General features: G+C 36.9%; 1 protein-coding gene across 1 annotated transcript in view; it reads right to left on the bottom strand.

The window, feature by feature from the left end:
- NSMCE2 (NSE2 (MMS21) homolog, SMC5-SMC6 complex SUMO ligase) overlaps positions 1 to 25,095 on the bottom strand; it is a 279,573-nt gene that overhangs the window by 145,719 nt on the left and 108,759 nt on the right. The window contains exon 4 of the mRNA XM_037802327.1: positions 15,661 to 15,814. Within this exon, the coding sequence (XP_037658255.1) occupies positions 15,661 to 15,814 (154 nt within the window). The remainder of the gene's footprint in view (positions 1 to 15,660; positions 15,815 to 25,095) is intronic.

Raw genomic sequence — 25,095 nt, 5'->3', positions numbered from 1 at the left:
CTTAATCCTAAATTCAAATTCTATCTCTTCTTCAAAGTCTTGTTCAAAACTCATTTTCTCTATGAATCCATCACTCTCTAGTTTCTAAGATCTCTCCCTTCTCAGGTGTTAATTATGTGAATCCCATCTCCTGGCATTTGGTCATTTACTTACGATTCTTTTTTCCAAATTTAATAGCACTCAGTTTGTATTTCATCATGGCACTTACTATTTTGCTCTGAATTATAGTTACCTTAAATACCTGTTTTTCTGCTCTAATAAAAGGATAATGTCATACCCATCTATAGACTACCTTTGATTAAAGCCTAGTCCTTGGCACACAAATAAATAGTTGTTGAATAGAATGGATATACATTTTGCTCATCCTATAAGAATATAAACTTCTTGAAAGAAAGGAGTATGTCATGTGTTTTTTCCCCCATTCTTGAACACTAGTCCAGGGCCAGGCATAAAACAGCCAAGCAAAGATAATAAACAAATATAAATAAAGCAGTTGTAGTTTAGTGGTACAAGATGGTCAGTGATTTCTTTAGTTGTTTTGATATCTGAATAAATATGTCCTGATCAAATGGATGAAACAGATGAGTGAGATTTCTTCAAATACTCCTCGATTTTCAGGAGTAGCACATAGAGAAGACAGGGTTAGTAAAGTGTCACACGCATGCGCGCGCATACACAGTCACTGCTGTTTCAGCAGTTAAAAATTAGTATTTTAGTATTCAAAACAACAAGCAAATATGATATGGTGTGACACATTGAAAAAAACGGCCACAATACTTTTTATCTCTTCCCATCAAGAGGCAGCGTCTAAGGATGGGATAGGCTTACTCTTTTCTTTTCAGAGTATCAAACATATTTCTTTTCTTTCATCTTCATAGGAGCAGCAGAATCTGATACTTCATTTCCTTCAGAGCGCAAAGCTTTCAACTGACATTATTTCTCAGCCTTTCCTTAGAATCTAAGATAAGAACTCTTTTGTGCTTACTCTGCATCCCCTAAAGTATTTTACAGCCCATGTTCTGTGCAAAACAATGTATTGTTGAACTGAATTGAATCAAATATATAAAGAGCCAAGATACAGCTGGAGAAACACAGGCAAGGGGGACTGGAAGGTGATGGGGAGAGGCAGACCATTTTACCACGCCTTAAATCTGGGCTGGCCTTGGGAATGCTCTGACCAATAAAGTACGGCAAATACCACACTGTGCAATTTCCAAGCCTAGGCCTCAAGAGATCCTCAGTTTCTGTTTTTGAGGCTCTTATCTGCATTATGCAACCACGTGAACAAACCTGAACTAGTCTGCTAGCAGATGAGACCACATGGAGCAAGATGGCTCTGAGGCTTCTAGTTTGGGAAATTGGGAAAATGGTGATACCATTAAAAAGTAGTAGGATATCTCATGGAAGAGCTAGTCTTTTGGTGGAAAGGATGACTTTAGTGTCAAGCATGTGACACATGTCAAGGGATGAGATGTACCAACTAAGGATGCCCTAGACCACGAAGCCACCAGTCAACATGGCTGCAGCCCACAGACCTATGAGTGAGCTGCTGAACTGATGCAAGAATCACCCACCTAAATCCAGGTTAAATGGCCACCCAGAGTCATGAGCAAAATAATATCAAATATTTTAAGTTACTAACCGATAGATCTGGAAACCCATCACCATTTAATTGAAAACTGCATAGTGTCACAGCACTAATTTCCATTACACAACCATTCTTAACTTTAGTCTATAGTTAATGAAAATCATTCTTATATGTTTAATATTTATTTTTATATAATCCTAAAAATAAAAAGTTCTAATTATAATTAAAATACAATTTCTAAATAAAAAGGAATTGCTTGCTTTTTGATTAGTTGACTTAAAAAATCCTATTATCTAATAAATGAGTATACCTCATCTCTATCTCCTTATCTGCTGTGAGAATTCTTTTAAAACTACACAATATGTTTCCTGCTTAAGAAATTGGATAGGGGAAGTCAGATGTGACCTTTACTCTCCATTGCTTTCAGTATCCATAATTGGGAAGAAAAAAGAAGCAAAGAAGTAGATCCTTAATCAATCCTACCATCAGGTAGTGGTACCATAGATAATCAAAAAGGCTCTTTCCCCCAAATCTTATTTGGTTATGCAATTTAGTACTCAGGATTAAGTTTAGGACTAAGAATTCTGTGCATCATTGATAATAGGAAATTCAACTAAAATAAGAAAATGAGACTAAGAAGACAACAGGCTATATACAGTATGATTCCATCTACGCAACATCCTAGAAAAGTTAAAATGACAAGGAGAAAAAGCATAACAGTTCTCTTACCAGCTACCTGAGCATTCCTGCTGGCTCCTCCTCTACTTCCTCCACTTATACTCTGGGCACCTTTCCCCTGACCCGGGTCATCTTTCCCACAGCTCCAACTAGTACCTTGGAGTAGGTGAAGAGACTTCCTCACTCCTTAAACCAAAGTTTTTTCATTTCCAACCATTTGTTGAAGATCTATATCAAGATTCAGCACCTTAAATTCAATATGTTGGAGACCAAAGTCATCCTTTCCACCTGAAGACTAGCTCTTTCATAGATATCCTACTACTTTTCAGTGGTATCACCATTTTCCCAATTACCCAGAAATCTCAGAGCCATCTTCAACTCCTTATTTTCTTTCATCTAATATTTCAAATTAGTTGACAAGTCCTACAGATTTTACCTGTACAACACCTCTGGCATTCATTCTTTCCTTTCCAATTTATCAGTACTTCCTGGCCCACCATAACAAGGCCTCGTTCCCTCCCAAATTTACCTTATTTATACCACAACCAGATTTATCTTCTTAAAGTTCAAATCTAATCAGATGGCTCACCTAATGAAAAACTTTTAATGCTCCCCATTACTTACTAATTAAACTGTCCTATTCAAGGCAACAAGTAACTTCAAAAATCAGCTCCAATTTACCTTTGTAATCTTAATCCTGTGTACTTACAGTCTGGTCCAACTGGACCACCCGCTGTTCCTTGATCATGTCCTGTGCCTTTTTCTACTTCTGATTCATGGCTTACAGTATTTCCTTAACCAGAAATGGTGATGAGAATGTATACACAATATTTTATGCTGTTTTAAAATTTAATATTATATGATAGAGTTTTTCTGAACATTTACCTTTATAGATGAATAGTTTTCACAAATCTTGATTGTTTGTAAATTTTCCTATTGAATATAGTTGAGTAACAACTTTGTACATAAAACGTTTGCATTCTGGGTTGTTTTATTAGACTCGATTCCCAAAAGTATAATTACCAGGAAAACATTTTAAAGAGTCTCGGCACACATTCTGTACCTTTAATATTCAGCTGCTTAATAGTTATCTCATATTATCACTGTATTATCAAAGCTTATGCTCAATCATCAGAAAAAGTTGGTGAATTTTATTAACTACAGTACTGGGATTTGTAACCTATAATTCTAACACTCTCTCCCAACTCTTTCATCCAAAAGAGCTGCCTCCTCTCCTCCTCCCACTATGACCTCCAGTCCCTGTGGTTAGCAGGTTTCAGCTATAACTGGTTTCAGAGCAAAAAGAAGTAACAGTATTCCGTTTCTCAAAGATTGTTATTCTGAAAACATAATAATACTTTTTCTTTTTTTAGAGGTGGGGTCATGGAGGAACTTGCTAGTCAAGTCGAATGAGTCAGTCAAGATGAGAAAATTAATGTATTTCAGTCAGTGAGGCTGTACTGCCATGCACCACCACCCAAAGAAGAATATTTTACAGATATGGTTAATGAAGAGTATTCTACATGCTCAAATATTAGATTATAAATTGGATAGTCCAATATCAGTTTCCAGTTTGCACACTATTTAAACAAAATAATTAGCGTATTTCAAAGCTACCATAAACTCTGCCCAAATTCCTCTCCTGGCCAAACAATCTCATATGCTAATTTCCCTAATCTTTGTTATTAGATATCCTGTATCAAAGTAAAATTTCTTTAAAGGTTCCATATTATAGATGTGCTTAAGTTCAAACTCCTTGACCTGTTAGTCAAGGACTTTAAAAATTTGGCCCTTAAACACCTCTCTAGAGTTATTTCCTTTTATTCTCCTGAAGCCAACTTTAACTTTAGCCAACCTACCTAACAGTATTTTCTGAACAACTCTGGAAACTGTCCCCTCTCCTCTCTTGCAACCCCACAATGGCCTCCTAGTTATTCCCTTTGTCCCCACATCACAAAGGAGCTACATGGCAGAAATCTAACACCAACTAATTTTATCTTCCTTCAAACTGGAGCATTTTTCTCAACTTTACTCTTTGATCAGGTAAGAAAGGCTTCTGCTCTTAGGGGCTTACATCTGGCAGAAAACAATTATAAGGAAAACAGGTTATCTACCAAATATCCAATCAATAACTGCAGTACACAAGTGCCTGATGGTAGCCTCAGCCTTGATGGAGGCTCAATCTTTAGTTCTAAGCTTTCCCCGGCAACACAAATCAGCTGTCTTAAACCAAGACAAAGGTCTTCTTCAGTATGGAATAATTTCACACAAGATTAAGGAACTGACTAGTGTCTAACCAAATTCTTTGCCAAATTCTAACTCCCTAAGCCTCACGGGTTATTCTTCTACCCCAGGCACTAAGATTTCCTTTACTTCCAATGTTGGTGAGTGAGCTCCTAATTATAAGTCTTTCTCTTGCTTAAGCCCAGTGAAACAAGCCAAGTAAAGGCTAGGTGTTTCAGAGGAACACAGCATAGCAGTACTTAAATGTAAGGACTTTGGTGAGATAGGCCTAGGTTTGAATCCTAACTCTAATACTAACTAACAATGTGGCTTTAGACAATTCATTTAACCTCTCTAGTGATGACAACCAAATTAGACTGCTTTGAGTCACAAAACCAATTTATCAGTGAAAAAAAAATACGGCACTGGGATTAATAATACTTACTCTGGACTTAGACTGTCTGATTTGAATCGTGGCTCTGCGACTTCGCAGCTGTGTCCTTGAGCAAGTTATATAACCTCTCCATGCCTCAGTTTCTTCAACTATAAAATAGGAATAATAAAAGTACCTACCTCTAGGGTTGATAGAAGCATTAAATGAGATTGAAATGGAAAGTGCATCGAACAGCACCTCCCACTCAGTAAGAACCATGTAAATTGTTTTTGTTGTTATTATTTATAAGGCCTAGTATCTTGCTAGGCAGATAATAGCTAGACAAAAAAGCAGCAGTTAAAAAAGGGCTGACTGCACTTGGAAAGTTATCACTTCTATGTATATATGTTATATTCGAAAATAAAAAGTAGGATATTTTTTTAAAGGGCTGAGTCCACCAACTGTCCTCTCCACTGGTAATACAGCTATTGTCCAAACAGAAGGGTAGTGTCCTTTCTTTCCTGCATCAAATCTTCTCAGTTATAAGGTACACCAAGGAGTGCATGGGTGATTCACAGCTCAGATCTGTATTAACCAGGTAAGAGTCCAAAACAGTACAGCTCATGTGGGAGAGGGTTTCAGAATGAAACCAGAAGCTAGGCATTCATGACAGGTCACAATTAAACTTTCATTCAACAGTATCCAGTAACAAGAGCTGAATGCCTACTGTGTGGCAGGCATTGTGTTAGGTACAAGGGATACAGAGATGCATAAAGGACAGTCCCCACCATTAAGAGTAAAACAGACAAGTAAACAGAATTTTTCAACATAGAATGATGAGGACAAAGAGTGTTACAGGAACACTTAGGAGCTCTGAGAAGATTCCCTGAAGTCGGTGATGTCTGGGTTCAGGTAGAAGCATGGGCTGGACTTAACTAAGTGAAGAGAGAGACGGGGTAGGATATGCCATGACAGGACTGACAAGTGTGAAAGTCTGGAGGTAAAAGAAAACACAGTATTTTCTGGAAATCGCAAGAAATTCACTGTGGCTGGATTAAGAGCTGGAGAGCACAGTGGTGAGAAGGTAAAATCAGAGCCTGCTGCCAAAAGGGCCTTCATCCCAAAGTCTTTGGAGAGCTGCTGAAAGATCAAGTGGCAGACAACCGTGATCAAAGCTATACTGTGAAATGATCAATTGCTCTGGCAGAGACTGGTGGGGGTCGTCTAGAGCATGGACCACTAAGGAGGCTGGGGTAGATCTGAAAGAAGGTAACAGACAGAATGAAATGGAGAGCGGATTGGCAGAGGTTTCCAGGAATGGGACTAGACAGCACATAGTCATTAACCAGTTGATAATTTGTAGTCATCTCCCTGAAGGGGTACTTTTCGCTTTTGGTTATTTGAAAGAAACAAACATATAAAATTCAACCACCATGCTCTGAAGCAAAGAAAAATATATTTAGATAAAAGCTACTACTCTATTTTCTTGACTGTATAAACAGTCACATGGTTAACTTAATATTTTGCATGTGGGGGAAAAAAAATCAGTGCTACCACCTAAAAAGGCTGATGGGGGAAGGAAGAAATTAAAAATTCTAGAGTCAAACTTGCCAGTTTCCTGCATTATGCAACTAAAATGAGGTCAAAGAATAGTGCCCCCTACGGAAAGAGGAAGAAACTGTCTTCCCCGAGGAAGCACCCAACGGTCAAAATGCGCAAGGCTGCCAGAAAGTCTGGGAACTCCACCAGCCAACTGGCAGCCATGCCTGTACCCAGAGCACAGTTTTTGCCCAAATCTGCCAAGGTGACTTTGGTGGAAAGAGACACAATGCCTTGCCCTATCCTCTCATTCCCTGGAGTAATGAGAGCCAAAATATTTTCCATGGAATATCTGTCCCATGGAAAAAAGTTTCCATGACCAACTAAGTGTGGAAATCCTGTATATTACTGTCCCCTTTTGTAGCCCTTCCTTTATTCCACAAATATACATTAGGCTCTGGTTCCATGCCAGATACTATTCTGGGCACTGGGGATATTGATGAAAGCAGAGAAGTCTCTGCTCTCACTGAACTGACCTTCTAACTGAATACAAATTAGTCCAGTAAAGAAAACTGATTAATTTACCTGACCATGAAACCTTTATTATTTTATTAAAAAAAAAAAAAAACCAAAAACCTAACTACATTTATTTTGGAAAACTACTTAGAGCCTTTTGTCAACACCCACCCACTCTCTTTTCTCCTCAAAAATTGTTGGATGTAAAGTTTTAGGACCCTGTGATTTCAAGTGACCAGTCTCCTTTTTCTCTCAGACCCAAGACATTATTTGCTATTATTCCTGTGCTCACCACAGTACTCTGCACATGGCAGGTGCCTGTTAACTAAAAAAAAAAAACATATATATATATATATATATGATTTGAAATAAGTCATCAGGTGATGACAACAACAAAAAAGACTAAATAGCCAAGCTCAAACAGCAGGATCAATCCTCTCCAATTAGATCTACAGTGTAAAAGAATCCCTAATATATTAAAAGCTCATAAAGCACACAGAAATAGTGGCAGTTACATTACATTTGCTCCACCCTATTACAATGAATAAGTTTTCACCAGAGAATAGGGTGGCTCATTATATGAACAGAGCTAGTCCTCTCCCGACACTTCAGTCTTTGCTTCTCTATCAAGAAAAGGTTGCCAAAACCAATACTGCACTGAAAATGATTTGTTACCTTATCACTATTTTTAGTTCACACCCTTGACAATTACAGAACATTCCTTAAGTACCTGACAGTCTAGCAATATGTTATCATTAAAATCTTAACGTGTTAACAAAATGACTAAAACACCCTGAGCATGTTTCCTTGCACTTTAGAATTCATACGAACTACTAACATTTAAAATGTACATCATTTGAATTAAAATTATTAAAGTAAATGCCTTTAACAAGCTAAAAAACATTAAGTAACTAATATCTGGAAAGTACTGTATAGTTTATAGAACACTTTCACATGCAATATCTGACTTAATCCTTATAGAACTCGGTGGGCTAGTTAGCATTTACTATTATAACCCATACTTTATAGAAGTGTAAAATTTCATTGATTACAATAGTTATTACTTGGTTAAGCCAGAATCTAAACTCCAAATTCCAGGATCTTTCCATGTCTTGGACAGTCTCCATCAGTTATCAACACATGTCAGTGCGTAAGTACATGAATGAAAAAAATTATCAAGAAGGATTTAATGGCTAACGTAAGTTTTAACAAATACAAGGCAAATAACTCTGAAGGATCATACTCGAACATAGGAAACACCTGACTATGATCTGTAATAAGGCTATCAATGATGCTTCTGAATGTACATCTTTGTTTTAGAGCTATAAATATTTCCACCAAAATATGCTAAAGTGAGTAGATGTTAACAAGTGCCAAAGACTAGAATGTAAGCTCCATAACAGCAGCAACTTGTCTATTTCTCTCACTGCTGTATATCTAGCATACTCAATAAACATTTGTTGAAAGGATGAATGAATGCCAAGTAAGACATGGAGTATAAAAATAAAGCTCTCAGACATAGAAAAAAAATTAGTTTACATTCAAACCCAAGACACCAAGTCCAATTCAATTCATTAGGTAATTACTGAGTAACTCATATATACTTATACTGTGCTAAGCTATATACTAATGGATCTCCCCCTTTTGATGGTAAGCTGTATGAGAGCTTGAATTAGTGTCAGATTTGTATCCTCTAGAGTACCTAGCTAAACAACCCTGCAGCAGACTAGTTATTTTCAGAACTCTTTGCATATTAGCATTACCTGGGGAACTTAAAAAAAAAAAGTTAAAGTAAAAATAAAAATAAAAACAATGCCTAGTGTCTTACCAGGATGCTCACTGGGGTGGGGCTTGAGCCCTGTTTTTTCTTTTGCTTTTTAAAGGTTCAGTCAGTTCTGATGCCCAAAGATGGGTGACCACTACTGCTGTAGAGCAGTAATTCTCAAACTCGGGTGTGCAGGATAATCACCTGCAGGGCTTATTAAAGGTCAGTTTGATTCTGTAGGTCTGGGGTGGGGTCTGAAAATATGCATTTTAAATAAGTTTCCAAGTGATATTCTTGCTGTTGGTCTGGAAATCACATTCTGAGAACCACTGCAGCAACCATTTACAATGTTTCCTGAATGAATTAAATAATAAATTGAGGAGATACATAGAGAAACACGATCATATGAAAAATTAAAATATGAAAAGGGAACTTAACTTCATGCTCAACATCACTAGTCATTAGAAAAATGCAAATTTTAAAAACCACAATGAGATATCTCTATGTACTTGTTGGAATGGCTAAAATTAAAACAAAAACAAAAAAATACCAAGCGCTGGTGAGGATCCAGATGGGAATGTAAAATAGTTCACCATACTGGAAAACAGTTTGTCAGGTCCCCATAAGATAAATATGTACTTACCATATAACTCAGCAATAACACACTTGGACACTTACCCAAGAGAGATAAAAACATGCTCACACAAAAACCTGTACACGAATGCCTATGGTGAATGTAGTCATAATCCCCCCAATTGGAAACAACTCAAATGTCCTTCCACTGGTAAAATGAATAAACAAACTATAGCACATATGTACAATAATAAAATGCAACAAACTGCTGATACAGCAATGCCATGGATGAACCTCAGATTCATTCTACTAAATGAAAGAAGCCACTCAAAAGGCTACATACTTTATGATACCATCTGTGTAACATGCTGGAAAAATTAAAACTAGAGAGAGAAATAAAACAAAACAGCAGATGCCAGGGGCTGGGAGTTGGGGGAGGCACTGACAACAAAGAGGTACAAGAGAATTTTGGGGGGTGACAGAACTGTTCTATACCTTGATTATGGTGGTGACTGCCTGACTGTGTTCATCTTGCAAAAACATCTGTACATAAATTATACCTCAATAAGCATGACTTTAAGAAAATTCAAATCTTGAGAGGAAAGCATTAAGTTCCTTTACGTGATATCTATTTATTCAAAAATAAGAAAACCAAATCCCAAAGAAGGTCTGGAGAGAGAATATTCTACTACTCTACATTTCACTAGTACATATCCTTTCCCTAGTCTTCTTGTGTATTAGCATTCCTAATACACTGGAAAGTTTTATAAATATTGGTTGCATGATTATGGTTACAATGGTCTTCTAAAATTTTGAAAGTCCTTTCCTATTGGCTATCAGTTACTAATGAATATTACCAGTTTTTCAATAGAAAGAGCTTGACCCTGGAGTCAGAAAACCAGGATGAGTCCTGCTTACTTGTAGGACCCAGGCAAGAGAGATGCTGTGTAAACTGTAAATGGTGGCTCCTAGAACTGTGCAGTGCTGCCTAACCTACATGACTACCTTGTCAGGCAAGACAATCGATCTTGCAGAATCTCACTTGTAAAACGGGACTAATAATATCGATCTACCATGTTAAGTTGCTGTGAGGATTAAATGAGATAATATATGGGAGGGTACTTCGTAAAATAGTAAATGTCTTATAAATTAGTATACTTGCAATCATCAAACATTCCTCTTCTACTTTCAATATGTTCAAAGCAGATTTAATATATAAAAGGGCAACACTTCTTCATAAGAACTGCTAACTGTTTTTAATATTTCAAGGGCAGAATGACAAGGCCTTGGCAAATAAGCCAGTGACAACATTCGGTTAATGGGGATGATGAGAGCTAACACAGGTAAACGCATGATGAACTTTAAGCTGCTTCTCATATATGTATGTCACACTGACTTTGTGACAGGCAGGGACTGCCAGGTCATAAGACCAGGAACTAGGACTAAAGCATTGAGGCACCTTTCTTCTTCCAATTATTTTGATATCTTAGAAGAAGAAATATGATTTTTTGTTTATTGTATAATTATTTCTTTTCTAAGAAAATATCTTCCAAAGTATGCTTGTCACTCCTAACTGGCATCTATTTCTGACTGAATTGAGGGATGTTGTTTTCCTTATTGTAAAACTACATAGGCTCATTACAGGAAATTAGTGTAGTATATGTGCACATTTAAAAAACATGAGGTGGAGTGGGGGTAGAAGCAGCATTAATGCTATCACCGAGATATGTTTGTTCTATGAATGCAGTTTTTCAAGTACTTTTTCATACGTTTATTGGCCATTTGTGTATCTTCCATAATGAAATGCCTGCTCAAGTCTTTGCCAACTTTTAAACTGGGTTGTTTACCTTTTCGTTATATGAGAATATTGTCTAGATACAACATAACCCTCATCCAATACATGTTTTGTGAATAGTTTGTCCTAGTCTGTAGCCTGCTTATTGGTTTTCTTAATGGTCTCTTTGTCTTTTGATAAGCTGAAGTTTAAAAATTTTGATTAAGTCTACTTCAAATGAATGCATATTTAAATTCGCTGTAATCATACTGGATATTTAATTTTTGTATATTGCTTTTTTAAAAAACATAACTCAACAGCATAAGAATTTATTTCCTGAGGTTATCAAAACTTTCCTGGTATCATTTGAAAAAAATTTGACAACTGATTATGTTTTAATTCTGTGATTATGTTATTTATTATCTTACTGGGGGGCTGAAGCTGGGGGAGCGGAGCACAAGAAGTATATGATTCACAACTCATCCTGCAGTTTGGTCTCCCTCAGTGCACTGGCCACCTCGAGCTCCCATGGGATGCCCTTGAGCTGCCCGATAACCATCTCTGGCATCATTTTCAATGACTGCAAAATATTCCACTATATTGATATACCATATTTTATTTAACTAGCCCTCTACTATTAGACATTTGTTATATAATTAATATACATTAATTATAAATATTATAGTAGGATGCCTTGTAAATAACTGTTGCTCCATTATCTCAGAAAATCTCCTTAAGACATTCCTAGATGTAGAATTCCAAAGAAAACATACTAGAATGATAATGAGGAGTCAGCTTATGTTAGCAATAAAGAGAATGGTAAAGAGCTATCATTATCTGGAAGGAAGTCTTAGAGAAGTCTTTTCTATGCACATGTGAGGACACTGAGACCCAGAGACCAAAACTGAGTTGCCAGAGGGGACAGAGCTCATTCATTAGTGGCAAAACCAGGTCTTTTTGCTTGCAACATCATACATACCCTTTCTACTACCCCACAATTAATCCTCCTGAAATTTTAAATTGAAACTGAATGTAGCAAGTCACCAGTATTATTGTTTGAATGTGTAAAATTATAACACTTGCCTTGATTACAAATAATGTTGTTCATGAGCAATGCATTTCTATATCAGTGGCACTGAACTTCTATAAGCAGGAGCTACAGTTTTGTCCCTAAATTGTTGCTGTCATACACATACAGTAACATTCAATTACAGCTGCTTCAAAAAGGCAACTAAAGATATCAACTTGATATACATTATTTGATTTGTAAATTTCAGAATGGTTGCAGTTAATGGTTAATGATTAAATTGTGCCCACTTGTTATACACAAACATAGTAATGAACCGCATGCTAAGCAGCTAAAATTCTATTTAAAAGCTTTCAAAGACCACCAAACACATATATGTCTTTAAAAAATGAAACAGAAATACCTAGAAATGTTTATTAACTGCTTGGCAGTCCCATGATATCTAACAGCTACAAAACTTAAATCATTTCAACCTCAGCAATTACAACTTAACAAGGTAATTATTTCCTTAAGTATGACTCTGGATTCAGGCTGTCTTCTGAGCACGGATGGCATCACACTCTGCCTCAAAATAAGCCACAATGAGCGCAATACCCAGGTTCACAGCTTGTGTTTAAACTTGCTGCTGACTCATTTGTCCCTTGATAACTGAGCCTTTCTTTACTAATAAGTTTAATTATAGCTGTCTCTCATTCTAAAACTTCCCCTTTCCTCATGAACGGATTTGCTATCCTTGTGGACTCCTGACTGTGAGACACTGAGTAAATCTGTCACCTCAAGGATTCTTATCATCTGGTGTTCTGTCTGCTAAAAACAGGGCCTGCATTTTTCATGCATTCCTCTCCTGCACGTGGATGCTGTGAAGATTAAGTGAGATGATGTATGTGTAAGAGATTATTGTGGTTATGCTTGAAATAGATTTCATGGAATCTGTTCTAAACTTGCAGTGCAATAAATATCCTACTCCTCTCTGCCTTCATGCTGCAACTATTCACACCGGAAACGTCGTTCTTAGACACTGCTGAAAGTATTGCCAAAACCATGGGGTCTGGAAAAGGAAGACCCAGTCTCAATTCTCACCTTGTAACTTACTTTGTGACCTTGACAAACCACTTACCCTTTATGAATCACGTCTTTATCTATAAAACGGAGCTATGACTGCCTCTTTCTCTCTTCTATTCTGAAGAGAGCATGAAGCACATCTGAATAAACTGCTATATAATGTCAGATAGCGTTCCTACTCCCGGATCTCTAAATGGAAGTGGCTGAGACAGAGAGAATCTCTCAACTAGATGAAGCAGGGCCATCGGAGGGGATCAATGCAGCTCTATGATTTGAAAGGCCCGAATAGATTATTCACTACTTAAGAGCTTCCTGGCATTTCTTTGATTAGATCATGATTTGGTAAAATTTAACCCCATGTATTAATGTTCTTCCATTAAAAAGCTGATGAAAATGTAATTATTTTCATGAACCCTTCAGATATTGCCGACTATAAAACATTTCAGCCTTTACTTTGCCAAAATAGGCAACTTGAAGTAAGTCTGTCTCCAACATGTTTTTTTTAAATTATTATTGTAATTCCTTGCCTCCAGAACATACCTCAAAATAAACAGATTCACAGGCTCATTTATAAATCATAGTACCTTTGACCTGACTCCACAAATATTATGGGAGCCCGATTTTAATCAGGACTCTCAAAACAGCATTAAATCAAAAGAAAAAAAACCCCACTATATGTTGTGCAAGTTTAATTGAAAATACTAATAATACTGCACTAAAAATTACATTTTGCAAGGGAGGTATACACATCTTACAGAGCATTTTAAAAGAATATTACTATTTTGTTATTCTGCCATTTGAGAATTAAAGAATTCTTTAAAATACTTTTTTAGGAGAAAAGAAAGGAAAGGCTGTCTCAATTCCAGTGTTACTAAACATCGGGAAACCTTATATAAGGAAGCATTTCTTTTAATCTAAAATTCCCTGGTTTTTTTCTTTTCCTTCATTTTAGAGTGAATTACAGAAACAACAACCATGATTCCAACACTTGTGATTTTGTTGAATTATATGTTCTTAATCAGAAAAGTGTTTCCCCCTGAGTATATGTCCAGAAGTCTTTATACTTTTCTCTTATATAATAATAACTTTGTAGGCAATAACAACGGACAGGATTTAAACTTTTGAATATTTATTTTTCAATCTATATTGTAAAATACCTAAAAAATCAGGTGTTTTGACTGAATGCTAATCTGCCAAAAAGTAAAACAAAATATATTTGGTTATTTTGACCAACACCAAAACAGAAATCCACTAGTATCTCTAAGATCAGGAAGCCACTAGCAAATTATTGCCTGTTTTGAGGCTTATCACCCATTTTGAAGAACACTGCAGATTATGTAGCAAGATTTTGGTAGTTGTGACGTTCAGAAAGCAGACTTAAGAAAAAATGTGGTGAAAATGCTTACTATTTAAATCTAAAGTAAATGCAAAAGCCTCATGGTTGCAAAACATTCCAAATTGTGAAACTTAAGTAATTTGTAAAATAGACAAAAGCAAAGCAGCTTCCTCAGTCATTTTTGGAGACCTCAGCATCAATTTAAAGAAAATGCTTATATTTAAAAGAAAGCCTATTTCAAAATACAAATCCCTACACTAAGTACAAATAAGGGAAGTAAATATGTATCTCATATCATTCAACATTTCTGTTCCATGTGTATGTAAATGAAGGTGAGGTGAGAATAAACTTTAAAAGAAAAAGTTATTTGCACTATTTAAATCTTTAAGAAATAAAAGAGCCTTAATCCTAAAAGAAGGAAAGGCAACAGAACTAAACAGATGCTAATATAAAAACAATTTTACATAAAATTGTTAGGTGGGTCCCATGGAAAGGGGGGAAAGAAAGGCCATATGTACATCATTGTGCAGAAAATATGTACTGTTCCTGGTATATAGTATCTACAAAAATTTTTGTATAATAAATCATTCTGTCCATTCTCATTTTTAAATCAAAATTATGCTCTTTTAAAAAACCTGAGTATAATACAAGTATTAAGAAGGCAAAAAATAAAAAATAAAAAATTATATGCAGTTTATCCTACCACAAAAATAGAAATTGGGGGATTGTGGTCCATATTTGAGAAGAAAGAAAAATCTTCTGTAAAACATTGATAATACTATTATAGAACAGGAAAACTGGAATCAATGAATGGTTATTTTAAAGCTTGGCACAGCAGTTTAAAATTTGAAAAATGCCCTTGTTATTTTAATAAACGGAACCAAGAAGACTGAGAAGGTCTTCAGTACTTTTTAATTTCCCAATTCCCCTCCCCAGCAGCGGGACAATACAATGTAACTTTTTCTGGCTACTGGGGAATTTTCTTAGCTCTTTGTGGGAACTGTTGGCTTTCAGAAATGGACAGGCTGATGTGAACCAAAAGTTAGACAAAATGCAGAATTACAATAAAAATAAAAAGCAATTTAGGAAAGAAAGGATCAAGCCAAGCAGATAAGCAAACTTGATAAAACCGGTTTTCTGGGACTGTTCATCAAGGCAGTTTCCTAAGTTTAAAAAGCCAAAACAAAGCAAAGCATACTGACTTACATTGCTTCTTTAGGTCTTTCAGCTGTTGTTTAAATTGTACAAATTTTTCATTATTTTGAAAGTCTGCGTCAGAATTCTTACTCTGTAAAGCCGAAAATTTCTTCTCCACTAACAATTTTAAATCTGGTATTTTTTCTGGACGTTCTTCTTTTATCTGAGAGAAGATAACAAAATGATCATAGTTAGATGTTAACAATAGTGTTAAAGTTTTGTAATATTATTTTTATCTCATTTTATTTGAATAAAAATACAAACAGGCAGAAAAAATAATTCCCCCAACAGAGAACCAGAGAGGTTGGGAGTTGTTCCAGAACACATAGCTGGTAAATAGAAGAAATCAATCATCCCATCCCATCCCATCCCATCCCAAGCTCTTCCTAATTTGCTGTCTCCTGATAACTACTGGGGAAAATCAGACCACAGTGCAACTCTATGTGCACTCACTTCACCAGAACCTGAGCATCTCACTCATTCCTTATATCCAGGTCTGCCCATCCCCTCTCCTACTCCATACAGTGGTTATTCCGTCCATCATTCTCCTCAAGGCTCCTCTTCTCCTGGCCTTCTGCCCCAGCAGATGAGAGTGACCACTACTTTATGAAGGAAGTTGAGGCTTTAATCGAAGCTTCCACAATTGTCTGCCATAACTAGGAGTAAGTGCTGCTCCACTACCACCTCACCACCCCATGCTGGTCAAGGCTAAACTCTCAACATGCATCCTATTTTTCTTTCCTCTCCCAATAGTTTATTATGAAATTTTCAAACAACCAGAAAAATGGGAAGAATTGCATTATGAAAGCCCATTCATCTGTCTCCTAGATGCCACATTAATATTTTGCTTATGTTTGCTGTATCACAATCTATTATCCATTGACCTCTCCTTCTATCCATCCTCAACCTTGTTCTTAATTTATGTATCTTCTTCATTCTCCCTCAGAATATCTTTCCTTCTCTATAGGCTCTTTCCCCCAAAGCCTTTAAATTGGCCTGTCACTACCATATTTAAAAACAAACAACCTGTAATAATCCTGTGTCCCTCCATGATTTTCTCTTCATATTCCAGCTCCTTGGGAAAAAATAATCTGTACCTAATGTTCCCATCTCTTCATCCTCTAACTTAGCCACGAAAATCAAGCCACTGACCCTATTACTTCACTGAAATTGCTTTTCTTCTGGCCTTCATAATTGATCATGGGGATCAATGACCCTTTCCTGATGCTTCTGCCATCAAGCAGAATTTACCAAACTTCGTTGTGCCCCCACACGCCTTAGACTTCTATCACAGTCCCAATAATATTAATTGCATTTCTTTTGATACGTCCCTTCCCCTAATACAATGCAAACCCTTTGGAAGCACACGATTTATCACTATAATGCTAGCGTCCAGAACACAGCAGAAAGTACTCAAGAAGTGTGTTTTGAATGAATTAATCACATTAGTTCCAAGTACACTTACCTCCTAACATACATAATTTACTAATTATTACTACTAGTAGTAAAACATACAGTGCAACTTCTGAGCTGGAAGACAACAAAATCATCTACTCTTGATCTCCTTCTCCAATTTTACAAACACATGAAATGATATAGAAAGAAGTTAAATCACTTGTCTATTATCATCCAATTAATTAGAAGCAATGCTGAAACTAAAATCAGCTTTGGTTCTAGTCAGTGGGATATATTTCTAATCTCACTGAATCTAAATATCAAAATATAAATATAAATCGTCCCTAAATTATCATGTAAGCTATGATGCGTAATCTGCAATGCAGCTGTACTGCTTCCTTTGTCATGGAGGAAAGAATCACATAATTTTCTTTTGTGTAATTGCTATAAATTTTGATTAGTTAAATCTAAAATGAAAATTAAGTATGAAATCAAAATATCTAAATTTTTATTTACAGTACAGAATGTAGGAACTGACTGTCATCTTGTTGTACTGATACTCAACCAGTGCTGGATCCATCATCAAAGAGAGTTGTAAAAAGCTTAAGAGAGGCTTTCATGACATGTCTTATATATAATGAAAGATTTAAAATAAGTCTTCTAAGACCAGTACCCCTTAAGTTTGGTTTGGAAAAGAGAAGGCAGGAAGGCAATGTAATATTATGCTTTATGCCTCAAGAATTAGAGCTATTATACATAGTGACTACTTACCCTCTACCTCTACTATGGACAAAAGAAGAGGAAACGAGTTCAAAATCATAACTTAATAAAGCTCAGAGTAGATACTGAAAATAAATTCTGATTCTTAGAAGAGGATAACTGCAAGAAATGAGAGACTCCCTCTCTGGATTGATAAAATAAAATCAATTTGCATCCGCCTAAGATGTTAATAGTAATATTACAGGAAGGCAAAGGGATGAAACTTCTCAAGGTCTTTGATCAGTTGGAAATTATTATTTAATCTGTGATGATCAGAGCAGACAGTAAGTAAAATGCAAATTTTCTTTTCCAACCAAGTCTCTAACCCACTCAGTGTACTTAATTCCCCTTTTTCAACTACAGCACCAGTGAAGAGTTGGATAGAAGATTGGCAGGGAGGGAAAAGGCTAGGCCTTCTGAGGTTGCCAACATGGCAACTTAAAATATGACTAGGAGAAACATGAATAAATCAAATGTAGTGATTCAAAGTTTTTTTTTGTTTTTGTTTTCTTTTCACAGCCTGACCTTCAAGAGAACTGCGATAAATATCTTCTCAGAAAATCTGATGCTGCAGGTGGCACAGCTACCCATTGTAAAAAGAACTTACTACACTAAAGCTATCAAAAGGAGAGCCTGGAAAACATTCAACTAAGCATCTGTTTAAATCAATGCAATAAATGGGGACTAACTTTTTTTTAAAATAGTTTCTTGATTTGTTCATACTTTCAAGGGAAATGGATACATTTTTCAAGGAAAAAGCCACTCTTTGAGTAGCCAATTATACATGTTACCTAGTGTGAAAAAAGGTACGGATAGCCCTCTCTAGGATAAATTTAAAATACCTAAAAGAAATTTGAGATGGGAGAAGAAGGTCAACTAGATCAATAAGTCTATCCCCTTTTCACAAGGGTAAAGTCCCTACATACAGGACTTAAAAGCCCAGTGAATTTGAAGACATTGGGTTAATGAAAAGCAAAATTCTAAACCCTGCTTTATAGATTATTATCTTTATATCATTATGATTTAAGAACAGTAGAAACTACCGATCAGACATCATACTTGCATGATGAAAATGTAATACTGTCCCTGGGCAGGAAAAAGTCAGGTTTTTCTGCACCACCTGCTTGGCCAACCAATATTTAGTGAGTGTCCTCCATGTGCCAAGCACTGTAGCTAAACAAGAGCGAGGACAAGAAAAGTTGGTCAGGAGCAGACAGGGAAGGCTTTGGGAGTCAGGCTATGGAATTGGTACCTAACCTGATAGTAAATAGGAGTAAAAAATAATACCATGAGAGTTGATTTTTAAAAATATTTATACAGTTAAAGCCTACAGGATGCACCACAGACAAAGAGGAGAGGTGAATTATTACTGTAGGTTAACCAATGGCAGAGGAGGAAGCAACTTGGTCAGACTGTAATGCTTTTTTTTTTTTTTTAAGGGGAAGATTTAGGTGATTTATTAAAACCTTCTAAACAAGGAAAGACATGCACCACAATCTCTGATCTCTGTTTTAGAGAACTGGAAAATAACAAAGTCCTGGTCAAAATCCATTTCTCCACTAGGAAATTTAAAATATATCATATAAAAATTCTTACGTTAAAAAGGAAATAAAGGTAAATTAATACTAAGAATAAGTGACAAAAAACATTATATATGGGAATTTGTGGTATATGAGCAAAGCTTTACTTGGAGGAAAATTAACTATTTTTAATATGTGTAGAAAACTGGGACAGTTAAGGGCCAGGATTCCCTCTGACTTTGCTGCACCTGTATACTGCCTGCTCTTAGTAGGTTCTCAGCAAATATTTGTTGTTCAAAGGAATAAGCAACTGAAAAAGCAATCAACTCAAGTACTAGAAAAGCTCACATTGTAAATGCAAAACCAAAAAAAAGAAAAAAGGGAACTAGATACTTGAAATGGGGAAAAAAAAACACCACCGCTATTTGCCAACTTTTTTGAAATGCAAAGAGTGCATCCTAAGCTTTGATAAGGTGGCAAGAAAAACCTCAAGCATCATGAATGAGAAAGGATATATAACTGCAAAACTCAAGGAGATTAAAGAAATCAGGTGGCTTTATCGTGGCAGACCCCGCTGTTCTATCAGTTGGTCGTTACCATTCTCCGTTTACTGGGAGCTCACCATCTGCCTGAGGCTGTGAAGGTCAGGTGCTTGCTCTCCCTTCTTGCTTGCTTTGCAGCTGGACAGATGTATGATACTCCTGGCCACAGAAGATCTGAGCAGACGTCTGCAAGTGGGCTCCAGTTAAATTTTCTTTCTTCTGTCCTTGATGTTGGAACTGGTGAAACAACTCAGAACTGCCTTGTCCTGACAGTAACTGAGAACCAGTGCAGACTATGCTTTTTCAGCAGCTGCTGTGATGTTACTGCAGTCATCCACTTGATCTGACCTCCTGGTCTGCAGACATTCACAACATTTGGAATAATCACCATCAAGTGGGTTCTTCTGCCCCATGTTCAGCAATGCCAGTGTTGTACCATATGGCAGTATGGAACATGTCACCTACAAGGGTGGGGAAGTCAAGTCACACTGCCCTGAAATCAGGAGATTATCTGAATGGATTCAGGAGCTGCTCTGAATGGCAGTGAGTTCAGAGCTCAACATGGAAACAGTCCGCCTGTAATGCAATTTCTGAAGAAGAATCACTGAGTCTTGGTGTGAGAGGAGGACATGAAATTGATAATGACTCTGAGACATCTAATATGGGCCATTAATTATATGACATTTTCTTGAGGAAAAAAGGGAGTAAGGCAGTAATAAGTTTGGCATAGGACACGCTGAATGTCTGTATGACATTTAAGTGGAGATATTTAGTAAGCAGCTGGAAAGACATTTTAAATGAGGGCATGCAAAGGAACTCTAGAAAAGGAAAGAAAAAAACCAGGAATAAGGAATGCTGAAAAAATAAGGAAAAGGGAAAACAGCCCAAGAGAGATACTTGTCCTTTGGAAAAAATTATGCAAGAAAGCTTGAGTAAGATAAGGTCTGAAATAGACCTTGGATTTAATTACCAGATAGTCACTGGTGAAATTATAGCACTTAGTACACTACAGTGGAACTATAAGTGTCTCTTCTACTAGCCTGTGCAGCTTCTCTCCAGCAAGGATTATTTCCCTGGTGTCTGCCAATTGCCTGTTGCACAGTAGATGCTCAAATGATGTTGATGAATGAGTGAATCAGAGAGAGGCCAAATTATACTGGGTTGAGATGAGAAAAGGGATTAAGGGAGTTCTGTGTGAGAAAATGAATCAAGTTTGGTGGTACAGGAAGAAGAGCTGGAAGCAGAGCACTGGGAAGAGAGAGTTAAAGACTTTTTTATTTGCAAAAAGGATAATAGTGGCTTGAAGTGAAGTTGATGTGTTGGAAGAGAAAGAATGCGGACTTCAGCATCAGAAAGATCTGGGTCCAAGTTGAGTAATCGATCTTGGGACAATCCTTCTGGGCCTCGGATTTCTCTCACCTCTAAATTAGGAATTAAAAACACTTCAGTGTTGTGAAGACTTAATGAAATAATGTATGTGTTTAACATATAGTAGATATTTAAAAACGTTACTTTTCTCCTTCTACCTTTAGCATAGACTTTAACATGTTTGTGGGATGTGGGAAGAAGCCAATGAGGAAACATAAATGAAAAACACTGAAAAAATGACAGATTTCATTTGAGAAAAATCATTCAAGTAGTAGGGCAGAAAATAGAGAGGGAACAGGACCAGCTGTGAAAACCTAATGATAGTCTTTAACCAGATGTCATTAATGTCTACTAGGCTAGACAATCAAGGATAGGAGAAAACCCATGATTAAGTAAAGGACCATAGGAAGCAGTGGGGACTGTGCTGAAGCAGATAGTGCAAGCCCCAGGTAAGGGGGAAGCTGCCACTAAGTTCCAGATGAGAATGCCATGTGAGAATGCAAGTCCAGTTTTTTAAAGAAAAGTTAGAAATCTAGATATTTATGAGGTATTTTCTGGTTTTAAAAACATTTTATAGTCCAAACAACACATCAGCCTGAAGGCCAAGAGTCTGAAGCCTTTAGTTTATACAAAAGAGGTATTTTGGCTATAAAAACAAAAGTACTTTTGTGATTCATAATCTTTGGGTGTCTAGTACAATTCCCAGATTCCACTGTAGAGATGAAATGTGGTTCTTTCAAGAAGGTCACAGAATAATGGAAAAAGATAGGTGGACGTGGGGGGTGGGGTGGACGTGGGGGGATGGGTGGGTTAAGTAATGTGTTCCATGTTGATGCACTAATCCAAAGTGTTTACGATTAAAAACTTGGGCTCTAGATTTGGGATTAAAAATGAAGCTCTGCTACTGACTGAATGACCTTGAATGATCTTGGAAAAGTTGCTAAATCACTCTAACCCCAATTTCTTTTTTCTTTTTTTCCTGGTTTCTTAATTTATAAATAAGAACAGTGTTTACTTCACAGTGTTCCTGTGAGGAATAAATGGAATAAAGCAATACAGCCCTCAGCTGTCTGATAGAGAACATTAAAAAATGAGTAGCTGTTACTGTTGTTGCTATTACTATTATTATCATTATACACACACACACACACACACAGACACATTCACAGGGTGGCTGGATACACAGGTCTGGAACTCAGAAAGACTGACCCGGAGATACTTATGTGGAGAAATTAGTGTACAGATTTAGTTGGATTTATTCTATTTGGAGGTCACTGGGCATTTATGATTTGTGTATTTATGGTGTTTGGAAGATTTGGGAAGTTTTCCCCAACAATTTCTCTGAATACTCTTCCTAGACCTTTACCCTTCTCTTCCCCTTCTGGAACACCAATGAGTCTTATATTTGGGCGTTTTATATTCTCTATCATATCCTTGAGGTCCATGTTGATTTTTTTGATTTTTTTCCCCATTCTTTCTTCTGTTCTTTCATTTTCTGTTCTGTCATCTTCCAGGTCACTGATTCATTGTTCAACTTTCTCCAGTCTTGTACTATGAGTATTCAGTATCTTTTTAATTTGGTCAACAGTTTCTTTAATTTTCATAAGATCATCTATTTTTTTATTTACTCTTGCCATTTCTTCTTTATGCTCTTCTAGGGTCTTCTTCATGTCCTTTATAACCTGTGCCATGGTCTCATTGTTCATCTTTAGTTCTTTGATTAATTGCTCCAAGTACTGTGTCTCCTCTGATCTTTTGATTTGGGTGCTTAGGCTTGGGTTATCCATATCACCTGGTTTTTTCATATGCTTTAAAATTTTCTGTTGTTTTTGGCCTCTTGGAATTTGCTTAACTTGATAGGGTTATTTCAGGATTTGTAGACCGATTAAAACTCTTATCTCTAATTTGTCACATCTACAGCTTCATGGAGTACACTTTCTCTAAACACCAGGTGGCGTCTGTGAGCCACCTATTCCCCTCAACCCAGTTCTCCCCCACTTTGTCTTTATGGTGAGTAGGGGTGTGAGACTTGCGGGGTCCAACTGGTGTACCAAGCTTGCATGTGTAGTTGGTGTTGCCCGCCCTGTATATCGGGCGTGTGTCTGGGTGGTCAGGGAGGGGGGGCGGCTTTAACAATCAAATCTCCCTGGTGTTCCTGGAGATTTAAAGCTGCTGCAATAGTCTAATCCTTCAGTCAGTCCTGCCACGGATTATCTCTGCCGCTGACCCACAAGTCCTTGGTATTGGCATATGGCCCCTGAGACTTGCGAGTGGGTCCCTCTTCCAGGCCATGCACCCCCAGGTCCTCTGTTGATGGATGACTTTGCTATGTCACAGGTGAGCGCCATCCCCCCAGGGTGGTTCTGGGCTGCAGGGCTGTGTAGGGAGGCTCCCAGTAGATTTCGCTGATCTCAGTAGTTCCACGTGTTCACAAGTGTTGCATGAAGTATGCCCAAAGTCAAATTGCTCTGTGGTGTCCGGTCCACACAGTTGCTGGCTTTCTACTTACTGCCCTGGAGGAGTAACTAAAACGTACACCTCACCACTCCGCCATCTTGCCCCACCACCAATTCCAGTGCATGGATGTAATGGAAATCATGGAAATGAAGGGGATTACCAAGGAAAATGAACAAAGAAAAAAAGGGAGGGACCAAAGACAGAAAGAAATCTAGAGAACACCACATTTAAGGGATAGTTAGAAGAGTCTTTAAAAAAAAATGGTATAAGAGTTAACAAGAAAGCCTAAAGAAAGTATCTAAACAGACTAGGAAGGAATTTCAAGATCTGTGGAATGCTGCAGAGAAGTCAAGCTAAATCAAGACAAAGACATTGGACTTGCTGGATGGGTCACTGGTAAATTTAGCAAGAGCAAAGAGATATGCACAATATGCTGACTCAAACATTTAGATCTTTGATAAATTGTTTCAAAAAGATGGAACAGGGATAGGAATAAACACCCAAATCCCCAAATTTGCAGAGACACTCCAATGAACTATTCAGTTTAAGTTCAAAACCTCTTGGGACTATTTGGCAACATTTAATTGAAACACTCTGTGACTGCAGCATTTCTCTTAGCAAGGGGCAGGCAATCAATGAACCATCAACTAAGTTAGTTGGCTTTGTTCCTGTGAATAGAACTAGTTATAGGAGAAAAGATAATGACAGAAACAAAAGGCAGAACTCAGTCCTTGCCCATACTGAAATAACATATTACTTTCAACACATTTAATTTTTAAAAATATATATGATAACATACCTCCTTTCTTTCATACAATATTGTATACATATGCAATTACTCAAAGTGTGTCATTTTATTACCACAGAGCAAAGTCAAGGTCTCCTCCTCCAATTATCATTATTGCCTTATAGCCATCATTTCCTTAGGAGGGGAGATCACAGGAGCCAAGGATATTTAATAATGAGCTAAGTCATTCACACTTTTTAACTCATAGAAGAATCTAGTATAAAATAAATCATTCCTGTAACTGAACCAAGATTCAGATGTATTTACTCTATCCAAAACACTGTTAGATGTTTGGCTCCCCAAACAACATATATCCAAAGATTTACATTTTGGAAATCACATAGCCTTTAGAAGTTTATACAGGGACATAGTACAGTTAAGCAATTTCCTTTGTGTTCTGCTTAGCACACTAAGTATTCCATGTTCCAATTAATAGTCAGTTTGGCACATGGCTACAGGACCTATTTTCATGCTGGAGATCTAGAGGGAATTGCCTCAATAGGTCTGAGAACATTTACTCAACAAATATTTACTAAATCCCTATTGGGTACCAGCCATTATGCTAAGCACAGAGACATTTATGGAAGTTGGCCCACACTTATGATGCATCACAAAA

The sequence above is a fragment of the Choloepus didactylus genome, chromosome 14 (assembly GCF_015220235.1).
Source record: "Choloepus didactylus isolate mChoDid1 chromosome 14, mChoDid1.pri, whole genome shotgun sequence".
Classification (NCBI taxonomy): domain Eukaryota; kingdom Metazoa; phylum Chordata; class Mammalia; order Pilosa; family Megalonychidae; genus Choloepus; species Choloepus didactylus.
This window is presented reverse-complemented; position numbering and strand designations above follow the sequence as displayed.